The sequence below is a fragment of the Fukomys damarensis genome, unplaced genomic scaffold (genome assembly GCF_012274545.1).
Source record: "Fukomys damarensis isolate Sample0158 unplaced genomic scaffold, DMR_v1.0_HiC HiC_scaffold_25, whole genome shotgun sequence".
NCBI lineage: Eukaryota > Metazoa > Chordata > Mammalia > Rodentia > Bathyergidae > Fukomys > Fukomys damarensis.
The window spans coordinates 31,484,013-31,503,936 of NW_022900937.1; the positions used below are offsets into that span (position 1 = coordinate 31,484,013).

A 19,924-nucleotide genomic window follows, 5' to 3' on the forward strand; every position below is an offset into this window, starting at 1 on the left:
CCCCGCCCGGCTCCCACGGACACCGCCCGCAGTCAGGAGTCGAGGGCGGAGAAGTGCGCACGACTGCTCCAGGGGGGTCCGGGCGCGGCCCACCCTGACTGGGCCGCAAGCACCCCACTCCTCTCCTCGGCCTCCCCAGGCAGCCCCGCTGTTCCGGGCCTTCCTGCAGGGGGCGCGTTGTGACCCAAAGTGGGGTCCACGCCGTCGAGGTTCCTGGGTCCTCGGGCCGCAGGCAGGGTTTAATGCCAGCATCAGGAGGACGCAGAGCCAGGTCCGCCCGACCCCCGCAGGCCTGAGCTCCTCCGACGACCACCGCCAGATCCCTGGCTGCGCACAGACCAGCGGAGCCCGGAGGTGCTGGTAAACAGGACTTTTAATCAATCGCTTGCACGTCTCCACAGTGTAATGCTCACGCGCACAGCTGTGTCCCGCGTGAATCTGCAATTGTGACAGGCGATGTCCCCTCCTGTGTGTGTCCACAAAGCCGTCCGCCCCTGCCCACCAGCGCCCGCCAAGTCCGGCCAAGGCGAGGACTCCGGGTTCTTTCACAGAAAGAGTAACATTCCCTTCCACTGTTCTGTTTGGTTTGTTCTCCTGCCTCCTAAGACTCTATAACAATGCAATTTAAACAGGAAAGCCTTTCAGCCAACCGAGTAAAACGCACTTTTAAAAAATATTATTTCAAAAACCAAAGTGAAATCTTTTACCAAAATAGTTCATCTTTTCACATCGTACTCGCCACTAGGCAGCTTAATACACAAGCGAAGGAGCCATATGCTACCAACCGGCTCAAAAGTCACTCTGATGCCTACTTCCCCCCACCCACCCTTCATTTGGGCAGGAAAGAAAAGCTGAGAAAAATAACTTATTTTGTGTGAGAAGCGCAGATGAGGCCCCCGGCTGGCCTGGTGAACTCACCTTTTACTGTACTCATGACATTTGTCACTGAAAGCCCATGGCTGGGAGGCTTCCAGCAGCAACCAATCGGAGTAAAGCAATAAATAACACCGCTAAGAATATGGCTCAACTTCTTGAAACTACTGTCTTAAAACCACCCGTCTCTTTCAAGACCTCCCAATAAAAATTGAGGTTGTGACACTGGAGCCGCGAGCCGCTCCAGACCCTGACCGACTCCTGGCGCAGCCTCTCTGGACGGCGCAGTTCTGACCTCAAAACGCCGTGTTTGTTTACCACAATTTTGGTTTAAGGCGTTGCGAAGTTGCTGAGAGCGAGAGGAGTGAGTTCTACACCAGACCCCGGGTGCATTAAGGCAAAATATTCCAGCATGGAGCACGGGAGGGCAGGGATGAACCAGCGCACAGCTGCCTGCACCGCAGGAGGGAAGACCTAGCGAGGGGACAGACGGACTGTCGGACTGACTGACAGACAGGGCCCCCACCTGGGCTGGGGACTGCACGCCAGCATTCTGCGGGGGGGGCGGGGCAGGACCCCCTATTGCACATCGAGAACCAGTCGCTGGAGCGAGCTGGGCACGCGTGGTGACCACGACTGAGCACAGCACTGCACGCATCTGTCGCTGCCTCTAAAGATGACACCCAGACCAGGAGGAGCAGAAGCGCGGCTCGGTCCTCTCCCGGCTGGGCACAGAGCAGGGCTTCGCGGCCAAGCTGTCTGGGGACACCGGCTCCCTCATGCACTGTCGCAGGAGCCCAGCAATCCCGGTCAGGCTGAGGCCGAGTGGACGCCCTGGTTTTCAAAGGCGGGCAGCGGCTCTCTCCAGAAGGTGAAGTTGCTGAACGTGTCCGAGCAGGGGAAATCAGAAGAATGGCTTCGTTTCAGCAGCGGGAAGACGTGGTCCACCACCTCACACAGCCGCACGTACCTGTAAGGGAAGGCACAGCTCACTGTCACCGAGCCAGTCAGAAGTGTACAGCAGACGTCCCGCGCCTGCGCCCAGAGCACTCAGAATGAGCTGATCATTTGCTAAATCAGGACAAGCAGCTCGGAGGGCCCCGGGGGACACGGCACGCTTGCACAAGACCAAGACGGGACAGCCTCGTGGTGCAGCCACCCAGCCAGGAAGAGAGCTGCGCACTGTCACAGCCGCTCCAGCCCCAAGGCCTGAGCCTCAGGACTCAGGGAGGAGCCCGGGATCCCTGCTCGGCTGCAGCTGCTGCTTCTGTGGACACAGGCTCCCTGCAGCCTGCAGAGCACACCTGTCATCCCAGCACTAGGGAGGCTGAGGCAGGAGGATCCCAAGTTCAAGTCCAGCCTGGGCAACTTAGCAAGAAGTTGTCTCAAAATAAAAAACAAATGAAAGAATGAATGCAAGTAGATGTAGCTCAGTGAGAAGGCCCTGATTCCCAGGAGTACAAAACAAAACAAAACCAAACTCAGAAATCCAGCCCACTGACTGGGACAAAGCAAACTTTAACCAAAAATACAAAAAGCAGTCTTAATAATTACACAGGAGGGAGAAGAGTTCACTGCGTGAAGAAATACAGAGCCCCGCATATCCAACCGGCCTACATTTTTAATTCACATTCTAGGCCTTCAAGCCTAACTCGGCAAATCAAATCTAAACTACTGTTCGATTCCTTTCTACTGCAAAGTTGAATCTATTTTAAATTTTTGTTTGTTTTTTGCTTTGTCTTTTTCAGGGAAGGTCTATGTAGTTCAGGCTGACCTTGAACTCACTGTGGAGCCCAGGTTGGCCTCAAACTCACAGTGATCCTCCTGCCTCAGCCTCCTTGGCACATACCAGGCTGCATTTTTAGTTTTTATTTTGAGGCAGGGTCTTTCTGAGTCACCAAATTGCCCAGGCTGGGCTGGAATTTGAGATCCTCCTACCTCAGCCTCCCAGAGAGCTGGGATGACAGGTGTCTGGTTAGAATATATATTTTCACAGGGATTAAGAGAAGCGCAGGCAGCATGGCTGTCCACTGCGAGGCCTGGGGACACTCACGACGAGATGTTGGTCTTAGCGTGCTCCTGCACCAGCTCTCCCTTGGGGTTGACCGTGAAGATCCTGTTCAGAGAGACCCCCACTTGCTTGTAGGAGAACACATCCTGGGGCAGCAAAGCACGGAAGTGACAGTGAGCAAACTGAGTCTGCGAGCCACGCTTGCACTGCGGTGTGAGGCAGGGGCACTGGGTTCTCCCTCGCAGAGCAGCCAAAAGACCCGCCTTCCACCTGAGCCCCTCTGTCACCGCTAGGGACCCGAATCAAGGAGGACCCTGCCATGGCCCCTGCCACCCAGCACTCCCTGAGGTCTTCTCCAACTCCTTTCCCACTTTGGGAACACTGGTCGCGGATTTCTAAACTTCCGGTTTCAGAAATCAAACTCAGGACCTTGCGCTTGCCAGGCAGGTGCGGTGCCACGGAGCCACATCCTTGGCCTCACTCTCAGATTTTACAGGCAGGAGCGCTTCCGAATGAGCACTTCCTGCCTGACTCCGCCCTCCACATAATGGACTTGCTGGTCACTCCAGGCCACACCCACTACGTGTGCCAAGCACCCCATTAGCGCGTGAGACCACACTCAACAAACAAGCTGGCCATGTGTGGTGGCTCACACCTGTAATCATAGCACTCAGGAGGTTGAGGCAGGAGGATCGCTGTGAGTTCGAGACCAGCCTGGGCTACATAGTGAGTTCCAGGTCAGTCTCACCTACACAGTGAGACCCTGTCTCAAAAAACCAGAAAGTGGAGGTGTGCGGTTCTTCACCCCACCCAGGCACACCCCAAGGGAAGGGCCTCCTGCGTCCAGAGCTCACGCTTTACTCATTTAGCTAGCAGAGTGGGGCCTGAGGCTGCTGCTCCCATTTCCTGGTCAGACCCATGGGCCCGGCTTCCTGGAAGACCATGCGCAGGGTGACTGAATCCCTTTGCTTTAAATGTGGCCTTTTTTTTTCTTTTTCTTTTGCAGTACTAGGAATTGAACTCAGGACCCTTTTCACTGAGCTACATCCGTTGCTCTTTTTTTGTTTTTTATTTCAAGACAGAGTCTCACAAAGTGACTCAGGCTGGGCTTGAACTTGTGATCCTCCTGCCTCAGCTTCCCAGACTGCTAGGATGACAGGTGTGGGCCACCACGCCCAGCTCGTGAGGTGGTCACTGACCAGGCTGGCTTTAACGGACGGGGAGCGGCAGTGCACGGCCAGGGCCTGCGGGCTGGGCTGTCGGAAAGGGCAGTTTCCTGAGCCCCATGCATCCGGGCATAAATACTCACAGCCGGGCGGTTCCCGAAAGCAGCATAAAAGGGTTCCGTGTTTGGGAAAAACAGGTTCTTGATGTCTGTCAAACACTGGACTTTAAACTTTTCCGGTTTCTTCTCAATCACTTCTCTGTTAAAACCAGCAAATAAGTAACAGATCAGGGCAAGAACCTCATCCCCATTAAGCCGCTTTTAACGTCAACAGCTTGGCCCTGGGGTCAGGGGCCCGCATAGGGAGAGGCAGAGCTCCTCACACCAAGGGACAGAAAGCCCCAGGCGCGGGAGGCGCAGGCTGGAGCCCAACCGGCAACCTAGCGACTCCACGAGAGACTGTTTCAAAATAAAAAATGAAGGCTGGGGACGCAGCTCTGCACAGAACTCTGGGCTCCCCCTACGCTGCAACCCCTGCAACTTCCCCGGAGGAGAGGGAGGAGCGGGCGGCAGGCAGCACCTGTGCAGCGCAGAGAAGAGGCTGCTGGGGCTGAGGAGCAGCGGGCCCTGGGGCAGCACCGTGCCGCGCTCGTTCACCCAGTGCAGGTAGCCGCGTGTCATGTCAGCCATGCCGATGGCGCGTGCTGAGCAGTACAGAAACTTGTACCCGTTCCTGGAAGGCACAAAACACTGTCAACGGCAGCAAACACAGAATTCTTTTTTTCTTTTTGAGACAGGGTCTTGCTGTATAGTCCAGGCTGGCTGCCAACTTGCAGCCATCCTCCTGCCTCAGCCTCCCAGGTTCTCAGATGACAGGCTCGCGCCACCACGCCCAGCACAAAGACGCGGATGGACCCAGAGCCCCCGCACTAACCCCACCCTAGCCCTTTACTTATGTACTTGGAGCAGGTCTGTCCACGGCCCAAGGCCTCCCCGCCATCACCCCACATGGGTGGCAGGCAGGTCCCCTGGAGCGCGAGGCCGGCCCAGCCCCATACTCACTGGCTCACTTTGTGGTACAGCTTGGCGATACCCTGGTGGGTCCAGTCTTTCCCGAGCGTGGGCAGAATGTGGCCGAGCGTGTCTGACCTGAAGGAAGATGGGAAACAGAAGTGGTACAGAGCCACCGCAAGGCACAAACCAGAGCCCATTAGGAGGCAACAAGCCACTCATGCCACGTAACAAACACAAAGGAGCCAGGTGTGGCGATGCACACCTGTCATCTCAGCACTCTGGGAGGCTGAGGCAGGAGGATCCCAACAGCTCGCCCAGCCAGGCAACTCAGTGACTGAGCGAGACCCTGTCTACCTGGTGATGGTCCCGTCGATGTCAGAGATGATGACCTTGTCATCCCAGTCCCACAGGTAGATGGTGCCCTCGCACCGGCAGGTGCCCTGGTACTGTGTGGTCACGCTGAAGACTACGTCATTGGGGCCGTTCTTCAACTTTAAACTTTTCTGAAAAACACCAAGGGCTGCTAGAGAAGAAGGCACAGAGTGAGGGTGGCTTCTCTGCCATGCAGAAATTTAAGCTTTGAATTTAAAGCTCACAGCCGCGAGACCACAGTCCAGACCGAGGAAGAACATGAGTGTGGAGCAGGGAGCCTGGGCAGCCCAGGTGCTCACGATCGGCTGCTCCAATCCCCAGGGTCCCCAGGGCCCCAGGGTAGCAGGACCAGAGGCTGCAGGGCCCACACGGGGCTGGCGCGGGGGTCACGGCCATTTGTCCCCTTTTCCATTAGCTCCTCGGGGACCGTGCCTGCACCCCACTCACCCTTGGGGTGAACGGGAAAGACTGGGAAAAGGCAGAGAAAAGATATCTGGTCACAACTGGGCATGGTGTGAAGCAGGACGCAGGAGAGAAGGGGCCCAAGCAGAAGTGGGGACCCACAGGCTGCATGCACCACCACAATCAACAAAGCCCCTGCTGGCCGAGATCAACCTCACTGCTTTCACGGCTTCTTAATTTACACCAGTTTTTTAAATGTGAGTTAACGGACCTCCCGCTCGCCTTTCCTGTCTCACCGTGGCCCACACCAATCGTCCCAGCGCTCAGGAGGCTGAGGCAGGAGGATCACAACTACACAGCGAGACCCTGTCTCAAAAACCAAACAGAAAGAAGGGGTGTGTGGCCGCCAGAGGTCACTGTGGGGCTGAGGGTGCTGTGCTGGGCAGCAGAGTGAGGAGCCCCCCCCCCCGCCTCCCCACGCCCCCAGGGCCCACACAACCAGCTCGGGACTCACCAGCTGCTCCGACGTGAGCCGCAGGGTCTTCTTGTAGCTGACGCTGGACAGCAGAGGCAGGTGGCCAGCAGGGGCCAGTTTGGCGGCCGCGTGCTCCTCGTCACTGGAGGACGATTCGTGCTTCACTCTGGAACACACAGGATATCAGTGTGGCCAGGGCACCAGAGTTTATCTGGAAACCTCAGGCGCCCACTTGGGTAACCACCTGGTTACCCATGCAGGGGCTGCCATTTCTCCTCACGCTGTCATGGCTCTCTCTTTTTAATTCTTAATTTTTTTGTGGTGCTGGAGACTGAACCCAGGGCCTTCACACGGAGCTGCATCCCCAACCCTTTCTTATTTTGAGACAAGGTCTCACAATATAAGTTGCCCAGGTTGGGCTTGAACTTGCGATCCTCCTGCCTCAGCCTCCCAGCGTGATGGGATGACAGATATGCCCGCCACACCAGGCTTGTTTTCCTTAAGATGCAGGGGAACACACTGCATCCTCCTCCATCAAAAATTTCAGGCCGTGGGCAGGTGACAGAAAGAAGGGGACCAGGAGGGCTGGGGGTTTAGCTCAGTGGTTCCGTCACTTGCCTCCCAAGGGCAAGGACCTGAGTTCCATCCCTGGTACCGAAAAAAAAAGGGGGAACCAGGAGATGTGAGTCCAGGAGAAGCCTCCTGACCAGAAGCCCTGGATGGGCCTCAAATCCCATCGGGAAGATGATGCATTTCACCCAAGGCCCCTCGGTTCCCAGCCTGCGGATCCTACACAAAATGCTGGTTCTTCAGAACCAACAGCAGAGAGGCTTCCCATGGGGACGGCTCGATCTTGGGGCAAAGATTCACCCATCAAGCAGAAGGAGGAGGCTACTGGCTCCTCACAGACTAGGAAAATGTTTGTGTTCCCAGCAGACAGTTCAGAGTGGAAGGGGACCCGCATGTGAGCCAGGGCTCTGGGACCGACCCCCCTCTCTCCTGGAGAGTATCGTGTGACTTCCACCTGCTTCTGTAAAGAAGCAGAAAAAAGCCCACGGAATCCATGCAGCACACCTCATTTGAGGAAAGCAGAAAACACAGATAAAAAAACTTTAAAACTAAAGCAGCTTTATACAGCCAGCCGGATGGCAGCACTTTCAAAATGTCCCTGGAACTGGCTCACTGAATGTGGCTTTTGCTTGTCAGCCTCTGCAAGCAGCAACAAACTAACACAAAAGGCTCCCCTGTGACCTCAGCACTAAGGAGGCTGAGGCAGGAGGATCACCAAGAGTTGAAGGCAGGCCAGCCTGGCTGCACGGTGAGTTCAAGGCCAGCCTGCACTACATGGAGAGACCCTGTCTCAAAAAGAGCATCAGATCACCTCCAGGTTCTCTTCCCACCCTGTCTCAAAACAACCAAGAGAAAGAACAAAACAGAACAAAACCCAAAGGGCTCCCTCCTCTCATTAGGAAATCTGCGTCCTGACACGCAGCTGTCAACAGCACCTAACTGGACGCTGTCACACGCACGCTTTCCAAAGGGCGCTGTAATTACTCCCAGAGCCGAGCTGACCGTTCCATCCCAGGCCGCTCCGCTCGTCAGTGGCGCCTGTCAGGTGGGAGAACACCCGGCACCTCTCTCTGTGCCTTGTGGTTTTTTAAGGCATCTACATGACGCTAATAAGGAAACTAACAGCCGAGGACGATGCGGTGGAAATGAAAGGATTTCTGGTTTCTCGGGGGAAGTTTCTGGGGAGCGCTTTCAAAGCCTCAGTGCTACAGCACCAGCATCACTTCTGCCTTTGTCACAGGAGCAGCGTGGCTGCCTCGGGGAGATGAGTGGCTCCTCCTTCGTTACCAGCGACTGTGACTGCGACTGCGTGGGGAGGAAAACTCCATCACGGCGGCAGTGGACCGAGGCCGGCAGGGGCCTTCCTTCGCCCCACCGACAGAAGGACCCTTTCCAGAACGTCCCACGGAAAGCCACGTTCAGAAACAGAGATGCGTCCCGGCTGCACCCTGCCCTCTGCACAGTGAGCCGTAAAGAAAGCCTCCGCACCCAGACAAGTGATCCCACTTCTCCCTGGGATTCTAGAAAGGAGAGCGGCGGCCAGCGATTGCAGCACCCAGAACTGCAGCCGGCGTCCCCTGCAACCCGACCACGGGATCCAGGGAGAACGCACACATCCGGGTCCCTCTGCTCCAAGGCGGGCATGCCCTCAGTCCTTCTGTTAGTGCTTTCCTTCTCTTTTAATGTTTTGCAGTAGTGGGGATGGAACCCAGGGCCTCCACAAGGAGCGACATCCCCAGCCCTTTTTATTTCTTATTTTGAGACAGGGTCTCACTAAGGCACTGAGAAGGCAAGGCTGGGCTCAAACTTGGGATCCTCCTGCCTCAGCCTCCGAGGGTGCTGGCACGACGGGCATGCCGGTGCAGTCCTGGGTTTCCGTAGGCGAGGGGTGCTTCAAAGGTGAGGGAAGGCCCACAGAGCGTTCCGCACGGCTCACCTGCTGTCTGTCACTGGGGAGCCTACCCCGGCGGACTCGAGCCGCTCTCAAATCCCAAGTCATCCATCTCGACCAACTTCCTCACAATCTGTCTCCCTGCGCCAAGATAATGTCTGTATCAACACTTAGGAAAGTCCCTGTCAGTACTGAAATGGCACAGAAAGGCAAGTTCCTTCAGCAGGGACAGTCAACATCATCATCCTCATCGTCACCGCGCCCACCCCTGCGCTGGTTTCTGCACAGGGAGCCAGCGCCACGTGAAAGGCTCTCCCTACCGGCCACCGTTCAGACCCAGAGGCCCCCAAAGCCACCTGTGCTCACGGCAGGTTCTGGAAGCTGACTGGCTTTAGGAAGCAGGGCCTGGCCGTGACGAACTTGGCTCCCCAGCTCCTCCCTTCTCTCCCTGCTTCCTGTGCCCTCCTCGGCCAGGCCCCGCTGCCACGACATCCGCCTTGGAGCAGCCGACCGCACTGAACCTGCAAACTGTGAGCCACAACGTGCCTTCCTCCTCTGAACTGCAGGTGTTGTGTATCTTGTCCCAGCTATGAGAAGAATGACTAAGGCATTACAGCGCCTGGTTTCAACTCCCATTTCCCCAGCAGGTGGGGTGGGTGGGAAAAGCAATCTAAATAAATCGTGCCAGGTGACTGAGCAAGTAACAGACCCCAGTAACGGGCCCAGGGCAGGGCCATCCAGTGAAGGCTGTCGGCATCCGACTGAGCTGGATGTGACCCTGAGTGTGGGAAGGGGCGGCAACACCCCAAGAGGACCCCCGTCCTGTACCTGGTGGCCATCCCGAGCTGTGACGGCTGCTCCCCGGTACTGTGGCCTTTTCCAGGCAAGCACTGCTCCGGCTTATTCTCCTGCATAAGGGGAAAAGGGTGATGGAAATACAAGGAGGCCAGAATGCACAGAAGCTCCTGCCTTGGGCCGGGAGAGGCGGCACACACCTACAATCCCAGCACTTGGCAGGCTGAAGCAGGAGGGTAGTCGTGAGTTCAAGTCCAGCCTGAACTGCACAGTGAGACCTTGTCACAGGACCCTGTGGGGCACCCTCACCCCAGAGCACACACCCAGGGCTGCCCCAGGAGGTTCTGGGTCCCTTTATCTGGGCTCGTGCTGGCCACAAGATCACACTGGGAAATACTCTTCACGGAAATGTGACTGTTGCCATCGCCTTCATGGCGCCACCCCGAAATCCGTCATCTCTGGTGCAGCAAGTGCGTGAGAAGGGCAGCGTGCACCCCAGGGCTCGCATCCTCGGGATGGCGGACAGAAATGCTTGAAGGCCTTATCAGGCCAGGCTCTGCCTGGGGAATCGGAGTCTTTCTCTTTCGCACTGCTGCACATTTTAATAGGAAATGCTCTTCGGGATGCACCTCGGGGGCCCCGGATTCTGGATTTTCCAGTCAGGATCTAACGAGTTCCACTGTAGCACTTTCATAAAGAAAACAATAAATCAGACACACGTGTTTAAATACCACACTGTTTCTCTTACGTGAGAAACCAGAAGGGCAAGTAAGGACTAAAATGTATAACAGAGATTGGGAAACACCAAGAAAATATGTTCAATGGGAAGCGGAACAGGCAGTGGGAAGAAAGCGCGGAAAGAGAATAGAAGGGAAAATGGAAACAGCACTTCTGTGAATAAGGCCGGGAAGAGGGTTTGAAGGGAGGGGAGGCAACTGGGGAAAAAAAAGAAGAAAGATGTGTTGGGTCCAGGTACAAGTTCCTTACGATGCGGCCGGGGATTTAGCTCAGTGGTTCCGCCACCTGCCTCGTAAGCGCACGGACCTGAGTTCGATCCCCGGGACCAAAAAAAAAGCAAAACAAGTTCCTTATGATGAATGCAATTATTACATATATCTAAAATGTGCCAATAAAGTTAATTAAAAACAAAACAGCCAGGCCAGGTGGTACACACCTGACAGCTCAGCATTCCAGGAAGCTGGGGCAGGAAGGTCCTAAATTGGAGCCCAGCTTTGGTGATTTAGCAAGACCTTGTCTCAAAATAAAAAATTAAAAATGTGCTGGGGACACAGCTCAGTGCAAAGTCCTCAAAGCTCCCAGGTGAGATATTCGCCTTAGCTGGCTGTTGGGTAAATGGACAGCGAGATGTCTAGTTGGGTATAAAAACAGAGTTACCCGTGTGGGCATGAAGGGGCTGCCAGGCAACAGAAAGGCTCAAGGTAGAATCAAAGGTCCCAAGGGGAGGAGCAGCCACAGGGAGGGGAGGAGGCTGTGCTACGGTGGCCTGGAAGGTAAGAAAGGAAAGCAGCCAGGATGGAGGCCAAGGCAGGTGAAGACCTGACAAGGCTATGCAGATGGGGCTTTCTAGGAAATGACTGGCGAGAATTACTCTGCGCACTAACTACAAAGATCTATGGCGTGGTCTTCACAGGCACCAGGAAGGTATCTTTTTTTTTTTTTTTTTCTAATAGTAAATGATCCTGTTGAAACCTTTTCCTTCTACAGATGAAGCACTTTCACAGGAAGGCGTGGCTGGACCCCGGGGCCCACACAAACAGAACAGAGCCGGTGAGAAGCCAGCTGTGCTCCTCCACACTTTTTATCACCTACCTCCTGGGTGGCTCCCACATGGTCAGGGCCACAGCTCGGCTCAGGCTTATTTCTCTGACGAACAAACTTCACGACACCAAGCCAAACTCTGCTAAATACAAACACTGCTCTGTTTTCCACGCTTACCTCTTTGATCGTGGTGTTTCTTCCCCGCCACGAAAACCACCATCTTCCTCCCTTCTTAGGCATCTTATCCCTCATGATAGACTCCACAGTGGCCTGTTTCAAATGGATGGGAACATAAATGGTGGAACCAAAAGGAGATTAACTCAGCACATTCGAACTGAAAGGGACACATATGCAAACTAAAGAAACATGAACGAAACAAAAGAAGAAATCAGAGAAAACGCAACATACTATTTGTGGACTGAAAATTTTACAGAAACAAAATCTAATGGCATCCAAAATTATAGTAAGGTAACTTAAGCATGAAGACTTAAGAAGGTGTTAAAAGAATAAACAAACAGCAAACAAAATACAACACGACAACAATGAGAAAGAAAGCATTAAAAAGTCGTTAGTGATCAGTAAGACCAGGAGATTTCAAATTAAAGTGGCTACCTGATAAAGATACTGATATCCTCAATATGAAGATTATAAAGCATAGCATGAAATCATTACTATGGTACAGGATAAAACAGTTGCGAACAAAACCTAAGATCACAGGGTATGCTTAGTAAATGTAAATTCCCAAAGTTTGATAAACTGAATGTTAACAGATGCATTTGATTGAAAATCTCAAGCATTAAAAAGCAAATTCATATTGATAGCTTGAAGGGACAAGGGTCTGGTAGCTCTGATCATGTACAATTTAATACTGTCTAAGTACTTCTAAAGAGTCGGATCGGCCCTGAGGCTACTCCCAGGGGGCAAGGCAAAGGTCATTCATCCCCCTGACTCAGTTTTCAGAACTTCAAGTAGCTGGAATCTCAGCCAGTAAGGACAGAAAGATTTCATTCTGTCAACCTAACAGAAAGTAGCTAAGCAGCTGTGGCTCCTAAGATAAAAGTTAAATTCCAACCATCCCCAGGGACCCAGCTGTGATTTTCCTTCTCAAGTTAAAGCTCACCTTGGGCAGAGGTTTCTGGAAGGCTTGCATGGCCAGGAGCAGAGGGGCTGCGGTGGCCCAGTTATAATACCTAATAAAACGGAGAGGTGGAGGTCACTGGGGGACAAGGCTCTAGGTCACGTGGAACTGCAGGTCCCAGGGAGCCCCTAACAGCCGCTGTGCTGCTCCTGCCGGGCTCCCGTCCCCCACTGAACCCAGCAGCAGCACAGGCAGAGGATGGACAGGGACAGGGGCTTCAGCTGCACTGTCCTGGCTGCCTCCATGTCCTGAATGGATCCAAAACGTCTCCCTTTCATGGTCACTGTGACTGGGGGAAGGAGCCAGGAGTCCCACAGTGCCAGATCTAGTGACTGAGGTGGATGAGGACACAGCGTCGTGTTTTCATGAGCCGCCTTTCCATTGGGTGGAGCTCGGGGGCAGCGGTCACTGTATTTGTGATCACACCTGGTAAAGACCCTCAGGAAAGAGGACCCCAGAGCTGCTGCAGGAAGTGGCCAGGACGGTGGGATGAGTGTGTTCAAAGCAAGGGGAAGATTGTGAGGGGTTCGTGGCAGTGTGCTTTTTGCTGTAACTCATTTGTTAAAATTTAAACATCCGCTATATTTTTTTACCATAGTGCAGAACTCTGCCAATTTGTCCTGTATATTTCTAAAGTTTGAAGTCCCGGTCTCTCTATTGGAAACAATAAAACCCAAATAGTATCATGGCAGTGCCAAAAGGACAAATACTCACTTATTCCCGATCTTCACCACAAGATTGGGGTCATCAATGATCCCAGGGTTGTCCACAAATTGCTGATAGGACACAGCTTGCTCTAAAAACGCATCTGCAAGCAGACGGAAGGGATAAAGGAAAATGGAGAGGAAATTAGGTTTAAAAAGCAGGCTGTATGTCACCTTCTCACTCACAAGTATTTTCTGAGAGCTTATCCATGTGCAAGCGACCCTACAAAATATGTATGTGTAAAGGGAAGTTTGCTTTGTTCAGGGGTCAGCGCCACTAGGTCTCACACATGACATCCCAGCACTCTGAAGGCTGAGGCAGGAGGATTGTTGGGAGTTCGAGCCAGCCTGAACTAAATAGTGAGGCCCTGTCTCAGAAAACAAAAATGATAAAAAAGGAACTGTGACATCAGCTAACCATCAGCCAGGAGGAACAGGAGGCCGAGAGCTTCCCACACCCAGAGAAAGCTGTGAAATCACAGGAGCCTGCGCACCCAGCTTCCCACCAGTGGCCACTAGGGGGCGGTGTGGTATCTCGTGTGCGGCCACCCTACCTTTGGTGACCTCCCGGTGGTCGCTGAGACCCCCGCACAGGGAGATGGCAATGGACGGCAGGTCCCGCAGGCCGTCAGAGGTGCTCTCCACACCGCTGTCCACGCCCGAGCTGCCCACCAACTGCGGGGACTGGTTGGCCCAGCGGGGTCCCAGGTCACTGGCGCGCTTGGGGAGTCCAGAGGGGTCTCCACTGCAGGGAAAGAGAAGCTGCCTGAGGACTCCACTCCTACTCTCCAGTCCTGGCAGGCCCTCTAAACCAGGGCTGTTGGCACCCACTGTCATCCAGTGAGGCGGGAGGATCCAAGTCTGAGCCCAGCCTGGACAACTTAGCAAGATCCTGGCTCAAAAATGAAAAACAGAGCCAGGCTTGGTGGTGCACACTTATAATTCCAGCACTTGGGAGACTGAGACAGGAGGATCACTGTGAGTTTGAGGCCAGCCTGCACTAAAAGCAAGACCCTGTCTCAAAAAATAAATGAGTAAATAAATAGGGGCTAGACTCCAACTTGGGATCCTCCTGCCTCGGCCTCCTACAGTGCAAAGATGGCAGGTGTGCACTCCCACACCTGGCCCCACTTTCTAGTCAAACACCAGGGAATACAAGGCCCACACAGACTAATGCTTGGCATATAGAAAATGCTGTGAAGAAGTAAAAGAAATTTTACTTTTTGGGAAAGTACAAGGCAGCCACTTCCGGATCCATGTCTGTGAGTTCATCCAGGTAGACACCATCAGCACCAAGATGTCTGCTCCGCTTATCTGAAAGTGCAAAGGGATCCAGTCAGCAGAGCTCTCCTGGCAGGAAGTGATGGTACAGCCAGCACTCAGGAGGCTGAGGCAGGAGGATCGCAAGTTCCAAATTTGAGCCCAGCCTAACAAATTAGCGAGACTCTGTTTCTCACTGAAACAGGGATGGGGAAATCGCTCAGTGTGAAGGCCCTGGGTTTAGTCTGCAATACTGCAAAACAAAACAAAACAAAACTGCACAGAGCAGGCTCCACGATCGAGCTTAACGTCATCATTAGACACACAACCAGGTGTGCAGTCAGATTCAGGACTTGCAGATGAGGGAGGCCCAACCAACAAAGTCTGTGCAAGAATTCCAGAGTCCAGGGAACCCTGGAGTCCGAAACACTTCTGGTCCCCAGCTCTTGGGATGAGGAACACTCTGACCGTTAACCCTGACTGTCGACTGTGTTAGAAACTCCTGGCAAACTAGGAAAGCTCCTTTCTGGGTGCTCCTGGGTACCATCCTTGGTTCCTGTCCACTTCCTCTCTGGCTCTGCTCCCCTTCTCTGCTCCCCCACACCCTTCCGCCATGAAGCTCCTGCCTTGGAACAGCCGCCCATGGACTGCGTCCCCTGAGACTGTGAGCCGGACCCACCGTGTCCTGTCGGCAGGGGCATGGGGTGCCGTGTCCCAGCTGCAGGAACGCTGACAGATGCACTCATCAGAGGAGCACGGATAAAACAATACGCATCCCGGATCACTGCGGCCTCGGCGGGGCTGGAGCCGGGAGGTCAGCGCCCGGCCTGCCCAGCCACCTACCTTTCCTCTGGGGAGAGTCCGTCCTGTTCGCCGTCTGTGCCGTGCCGGCAGCAGGGGGCTTGGACTCCTCGGTCACCAGCACAGGCAGGGCAGCCGCTCCCACAGCCTCCAGGTCCTCCTCGGCCACCAACTGCATCTCCATCTGCAGCTGGCTCTGGTCCAGCGTCGGCGACTGGTCGCTGCAGGTGTCGGAGGACTCGCTGTGCATGGCCTGGAAGTGGGTTTTGTCGCAGATCTTCCTGCTGCTCAGAGGGCTGGGCTCCTTCATCTTGTGTGGGGAGGACTACAGCAAGGAGGGAGAGAAAGGAAAAGACAGGAGAAAGGTCAGAACACAGGCAAAAAGACAAAATGAGTCACACCAGAGGAGAAAAAGTAGTCAGTTAATAACGTTCTGTGGCAAAGACTTTTTCCATTATTTCTTCTTTTCAGTTCTGGGGAATGAACCTAGGGCCTTCTCCCTGAACTGCATCCGCAGCCCTTTTTTTGGTTTTTGTTTTTTTATTTTGAGGCAGGGCTTCACTAAGTTTCTAAGTTTCCCAAACTGGGTTAAACTTGCAATCTTCCTGCCTCGGCCTCTCAGAGTGAATCTGGTAAAACTAATATCTGTTGCTACAAGGCAAGGTCACGCTCACCCTGGGGGTAGGGGGTCAGCAGGAGCAGCAGCGACAAAGATGAGGGGCCCCACACTGCCAGCCAGGCAGCGCCTTGCCCTCTAGTCCTGTGTTTAAAAGTCAGGCAACCGGGCCAGGGATTTAGCTCAGCGGTGCCGCCACCTGCCTCACAAGTGCAATGTCCCCTATTCAATCCCCAGTACCTAAAAAATTTTTAAAATAAAATAGATGCAACCAGGCAAGGTGGCGCACACTTATAATCCCAGCACACAGAGGCTGAGGCAGGAGGATCTCCATAGTGAATTCAAGGCCAGCCTGAACTACACAGCGAGACCCTGTCTCATAAAATAAAATAAATAACATCAATGCGGCTATTGCACAGCTCCATGTTTCTCTCCGGCTCCAGGTTTTCACGCCCCTGACTGAGACCGACAGGAACCCCGTGGCGCTGAGGCGGAGCCCGAGGTCTCCGGGGCACAGCGCCCAGCCCGGCTCACCTTGGCGGCCTGCGGCAGCTCTCCCCACAGCCAGAGCATCTCCAGGTTGCTCTTGGGCGCCGCGCGGTCGCTGGCCTTGCTCACCAGCTCCGAGTCGCTCTTCGGGGTGGCGGGCCGGGAGCCTGAGGGACTGAAGCAAACACAAACCAGCACTGAGGCGAAAGAGAAACCGGCACCCCCGGCCGAGACCTGCAGTTCAAATGCAAAACCCAGAAAGGGCCTTCCGGCGATCCCTCCTGTGGCCACCAGGGGTCGCCGCACCCACGATCAGAAGGAAGGCGCCAGAACTCCAGGGAGAGGATTAGGAAGAGTCGCGAGGAAGGAAGATGCAGAGGAAAGAAAAGGCGTTTGTTCTAGAATCAAAGTCCCCGTCCTTCCACACCTCACCCTGAGCTCACCCCTCCTGAAGTCTCAAATCACGTGACTCCTCTCGACCGCTGCCAAAGGGCTCTGGGCAGCCCTGACTTTCTATTGAAAACACGCAGGTTGGCCATAGTGGTGCACACCTGTCATCCTCCCATCGGGAGGCTGAGGCAGGAGGGTCACCACGAGTTCAAGGCCAGCCTGGGTTCCATAGCGAGACCAAAATACATGAGTACATAAATGCCTGCATGTCTGTACTGGCCTTGGAAACAGAGAAGCTGGCACTGACTGACGGCCACCAGGAAACTCGCTACGGTGCTAAGTCAGTAGGAAATGATCACGACGCTTCTCTAGAAGGCAAGCCTGGAAGACGCAGCATCGTCTTGCCTCCGCATTCCCTGTATTTCTACTCTAATTTTTTTTAGCAGTACTGAGGACTGAATCCAGAACCCCCTAGTGCTGGGATCACTGGTGTGCACCACCAACTTGGGCTTATATTTCTACTTTTAAGACCTAAACAGTGTCTCACTTCTGCCCAGCCAAAGCAACTGTCCAAAAGAATCAACTTTATAGCTGAGCATAGGGGCCCACGCCTGTGATCCGGCACTTGGGAGGCTGAGGCAGGACGATTGCCATGAGTTCGAGGCCAGCCTGGCCTAAGTAGTGAGACCCTGCCTCAAAAAAAAAAAAAAACAATTTTATGTACAAGATTCGAACACCGCACTAAACAACATACAGCTGGGAAGAAAATGCCCTTTATTTCTTTCTTATCTTTATTCTCTTGTGTCACTTCCTCTAGAGGAAGACACCACAGCAGAGTTTTCCACGGAACAGGAAGTGCAGACCAGTTTTCCTTTCCATCTTTCAGACTTTACCCATTGTCTAAGCAACTGCTCCTTGATGGGTTTGGTCTGATTTGTCACAGCCCAAGGTACATGACGTGCATTGAAGAGGCTCAAGGGGCCCTAACTGGGCAGGTGACACACACACACCTATAATCCTAGCACCCGGGGAGGCTGAGGCAAAGGACTGCCCTGAGTTCAAGGCCAGCCTGGACTACACAAGGCAGGGGGAGACAGAGAGAAGAGAGGAGAGAGAGAGAGGAAGCTTTCAGAATTTTTAGCAATCTCAGACAAATTAGTTATAAATCTTCATTGTCACTCTTTGTAACTTCATTTTCCTCATTTTAAAATGGTCTTTCTTCCTCATATATAATGTCTTAAGGAGGGACATCCTGAGGTTTGGGTTTTTGGTTTGGGGCTTGTTTGGCATTTTATTCTTTGTTGTTTTTGTTTGGGTTCAGTAGTGGGAATAGAACTCAAAATTGCTCTATGACTAGGGTACAGTCCCAGCCCTTTTCCGTGTTTTTTATTTCGTTTTGTTTTTGGTTTTGGTTTTTTGAGACAGGGTCTCACTATGTAGTTGAGACTGATCTGGAACTCACTGTGTAGGCCAGGCTGGTCTCGAACTCAGCGATCCTCCTGCCTCAGCCTCCTGAGTGCTGGGATTACAGGAGTGCACCACCATGCCCGGATGATCAGTGTTTATTTCGAAACAGGGTCTCACAAAATATTAGGCAGGATTCAAACTTGCAATCCTCCTGCCTCAGCCTCCCTCCATGCTGAGACTATAGGCTTGGGCCACCACATCCAACTTGATTTGGTTCTTTAATCAAAAAGAAAAATTTTCCCAGTACCAGAAAAAACAAAAAAAGAAAAGAAAAAGAAATTTTTCCAGGTAAAAACTAATCATAAGCCTGGGGATTTAGCTCAGTGGTGCCACTGCCTGCCTCACAAGCACAAGGTCCTAAGATCAATCCCAGATACCAAAAAAAAAAAAAAAAAAAAAAAAAAAATCATAGCTTCATTTGGTAAGGTTTATAAAGTAAACCCTGTGAGGCCACAAAGTAGGGAGGTAAGTCAAAGTGTGAGAAATATCTAAGACAACTGTATCAAATATACAAACATACAAATCCCAGCTCCATTTTGTTAGTCAACCTCCTACACTAGTCTTCTAAATTCTGTTGCAGGATTTCAGGGGGAAATGTCTAAATCCACCATTTACACAGCCCAGTGGGCTATTTAAATGTTTATGAGAAGAAAAGTTAAATTATACTAAAGTGGCACCCTAAAAATATGTTGTACGTTTATCTGCCCAGCAATCCTAGACATAAAACAAAAGATCATATTCTCAATCAATACTTTTATTATTCCAGTTTCCAAAATACCCCACCAAAGTAGGGGGAATGAACGATACCCTCAACCATAACTTCCAGAGACTTAATTTTAAGACTTCCAAAAAAAAAAGCATTTAACAATCTACAAATGCTCAAAGTGAAAGGGAAAATAATAAGCGCTACGTCTTTTCTTTAGAAGTCAGTCAGTTAGTAAAACAGATTTGTCAGATCCAAGTTTCTACTCGGTAGCATCTACAGGTACAGCGTCCTCTGCTCCAGGGGCCTGGTTAGTGGAGGTAAAGGACTTAGACCCAGACTCCCGTTACTGAGCGCGTCCCGGTGGGGGGGACAGCTGGTCTACCTTTCCAAAGCGTGGAGATAGGAAGACTGCAGCGGGCACGAGCTGGAGAGGCCTCCTCCCTCCGCGGCAACCTCGAGGTGAGGGGGGCTCCTTATGCAGTCTACCGGGCTGCTGGATACAGGGGCGGGATACACATCAAGACAAACAGAAAAAAGGATCGCAGGTCAATCAGGTGGCATTTCCTACCCATTCTTTGGCTACTCGGTGACTTTTGTAAGAAAATGCAGGCATGAGGCATCTGAGGGCTGAGTGGTCTGCTTGAAGGTAGACAAGAAATGGATGAGACTCTCCCAACCACAAGCAGGAAACCGCCTGAGACCAATTTCACTCTCCTTTTCCTCCACTGGCCGCAGAAAGTACATTTGTTGCGCGTCAGTTTCCTACGAAGCCAAACTCCTTAACCCAAAGGTGTGATTCTTTGTGCTGTGGATGGGATCCACCAGCACGGGTATGGGCCTCCTCACGCCCTCCTCAACCCCGCGGAATCCACCCCAGAAGTCTGGGCTCCACAAGGTAAAACAGCAGAGGCTGAGAAACGTACTCGGGGCTGGGTTTAAAATACACCTCTAAATTCTTAAGGTCTCTCATCCTACTGTGGTTTCTACAAACTCGGAATTGTTTTAT

At 53.0% G+C, this 19,924-nt stretch overlaps 1 protein-coding gene across 7 annotated transcripts in view; it reads right to left on the reverse strand.

Annotated features, from left to right (window-relative positions):
* Positions 1–289: 289 nt before the first annotated feature.
* The window catches only part of Lpin1 (lipin 1), a 42,686-nt gene continuing 23,051 nt past the window's right edge, over positions 290–19,924 (reverse strand). The window contains exons 6-22 of one of the 7 annotated variants that reach the window (XM_033756235.1): positions 19,301–19,408; positions 16,401–16,530; positions 15,293–15,575; positions 14,410–14,503; positions 13,744–13,934; positions 13,200–13,293; positions 12,468–12,537; positions 11,756–11,833; positions 11,525–11,617; positions 9,602–9,681; positions 6,352–6,478; positions 5,418–5,566; positions 5,112–5,198; positions 4,630–4,782; positions 4,194–4,308; positions 2,927–3,030; positions 293–1,843 (exon numbers count right to left, since the gene is read on the reverse strand). In XM_033756235.1, the coding sequence (XP_033612126.1) occupies positions 1,684–1,843; positions 2,927–3,030; positions 4,194–4,308; positions 4,630–4,782; positions 5,112–5,198; positions 5,418–5,566; positions 6,352–6,478; positions 9,602–9,681; positions 11,525–11,617; positions 11,756–11,833; positions 12,468–12,537; positions 13,200–13,293; positions 13,744–13,934; positions 14,410–14,503; positions 15,293–15,575; positions 16,401–16,530; positions 19,301–19,408 (2,116 nt within the window). In that variant the 3' untranslated portion in view covers positions 293–1,683. Of the gene's footprint in view, positions 1,844–2,926; positions 3,031–4,193; positions 4,309–4,629; positions 4,783–5,111; positions 5,199–5,417; positions 5,567–6,351; positions 6,479–9,601; positions 9,682–11,524; positions 11,618–11,755; positions 11,834–12,467; positions 12,538–13,199; positions 13,294–13,743; positions 13,935–14,409; positions 14,504–15,292; positions 15,576–16,400; positions 16,531–19,300; positions 19,412–19,924 lie in introns of all 7 variants that reach the window. The other 6 variants (XM_033756234.1, XM_033756237.1, XM_033756236.1 and 3 more) reach the window with 6 other exon arrangements.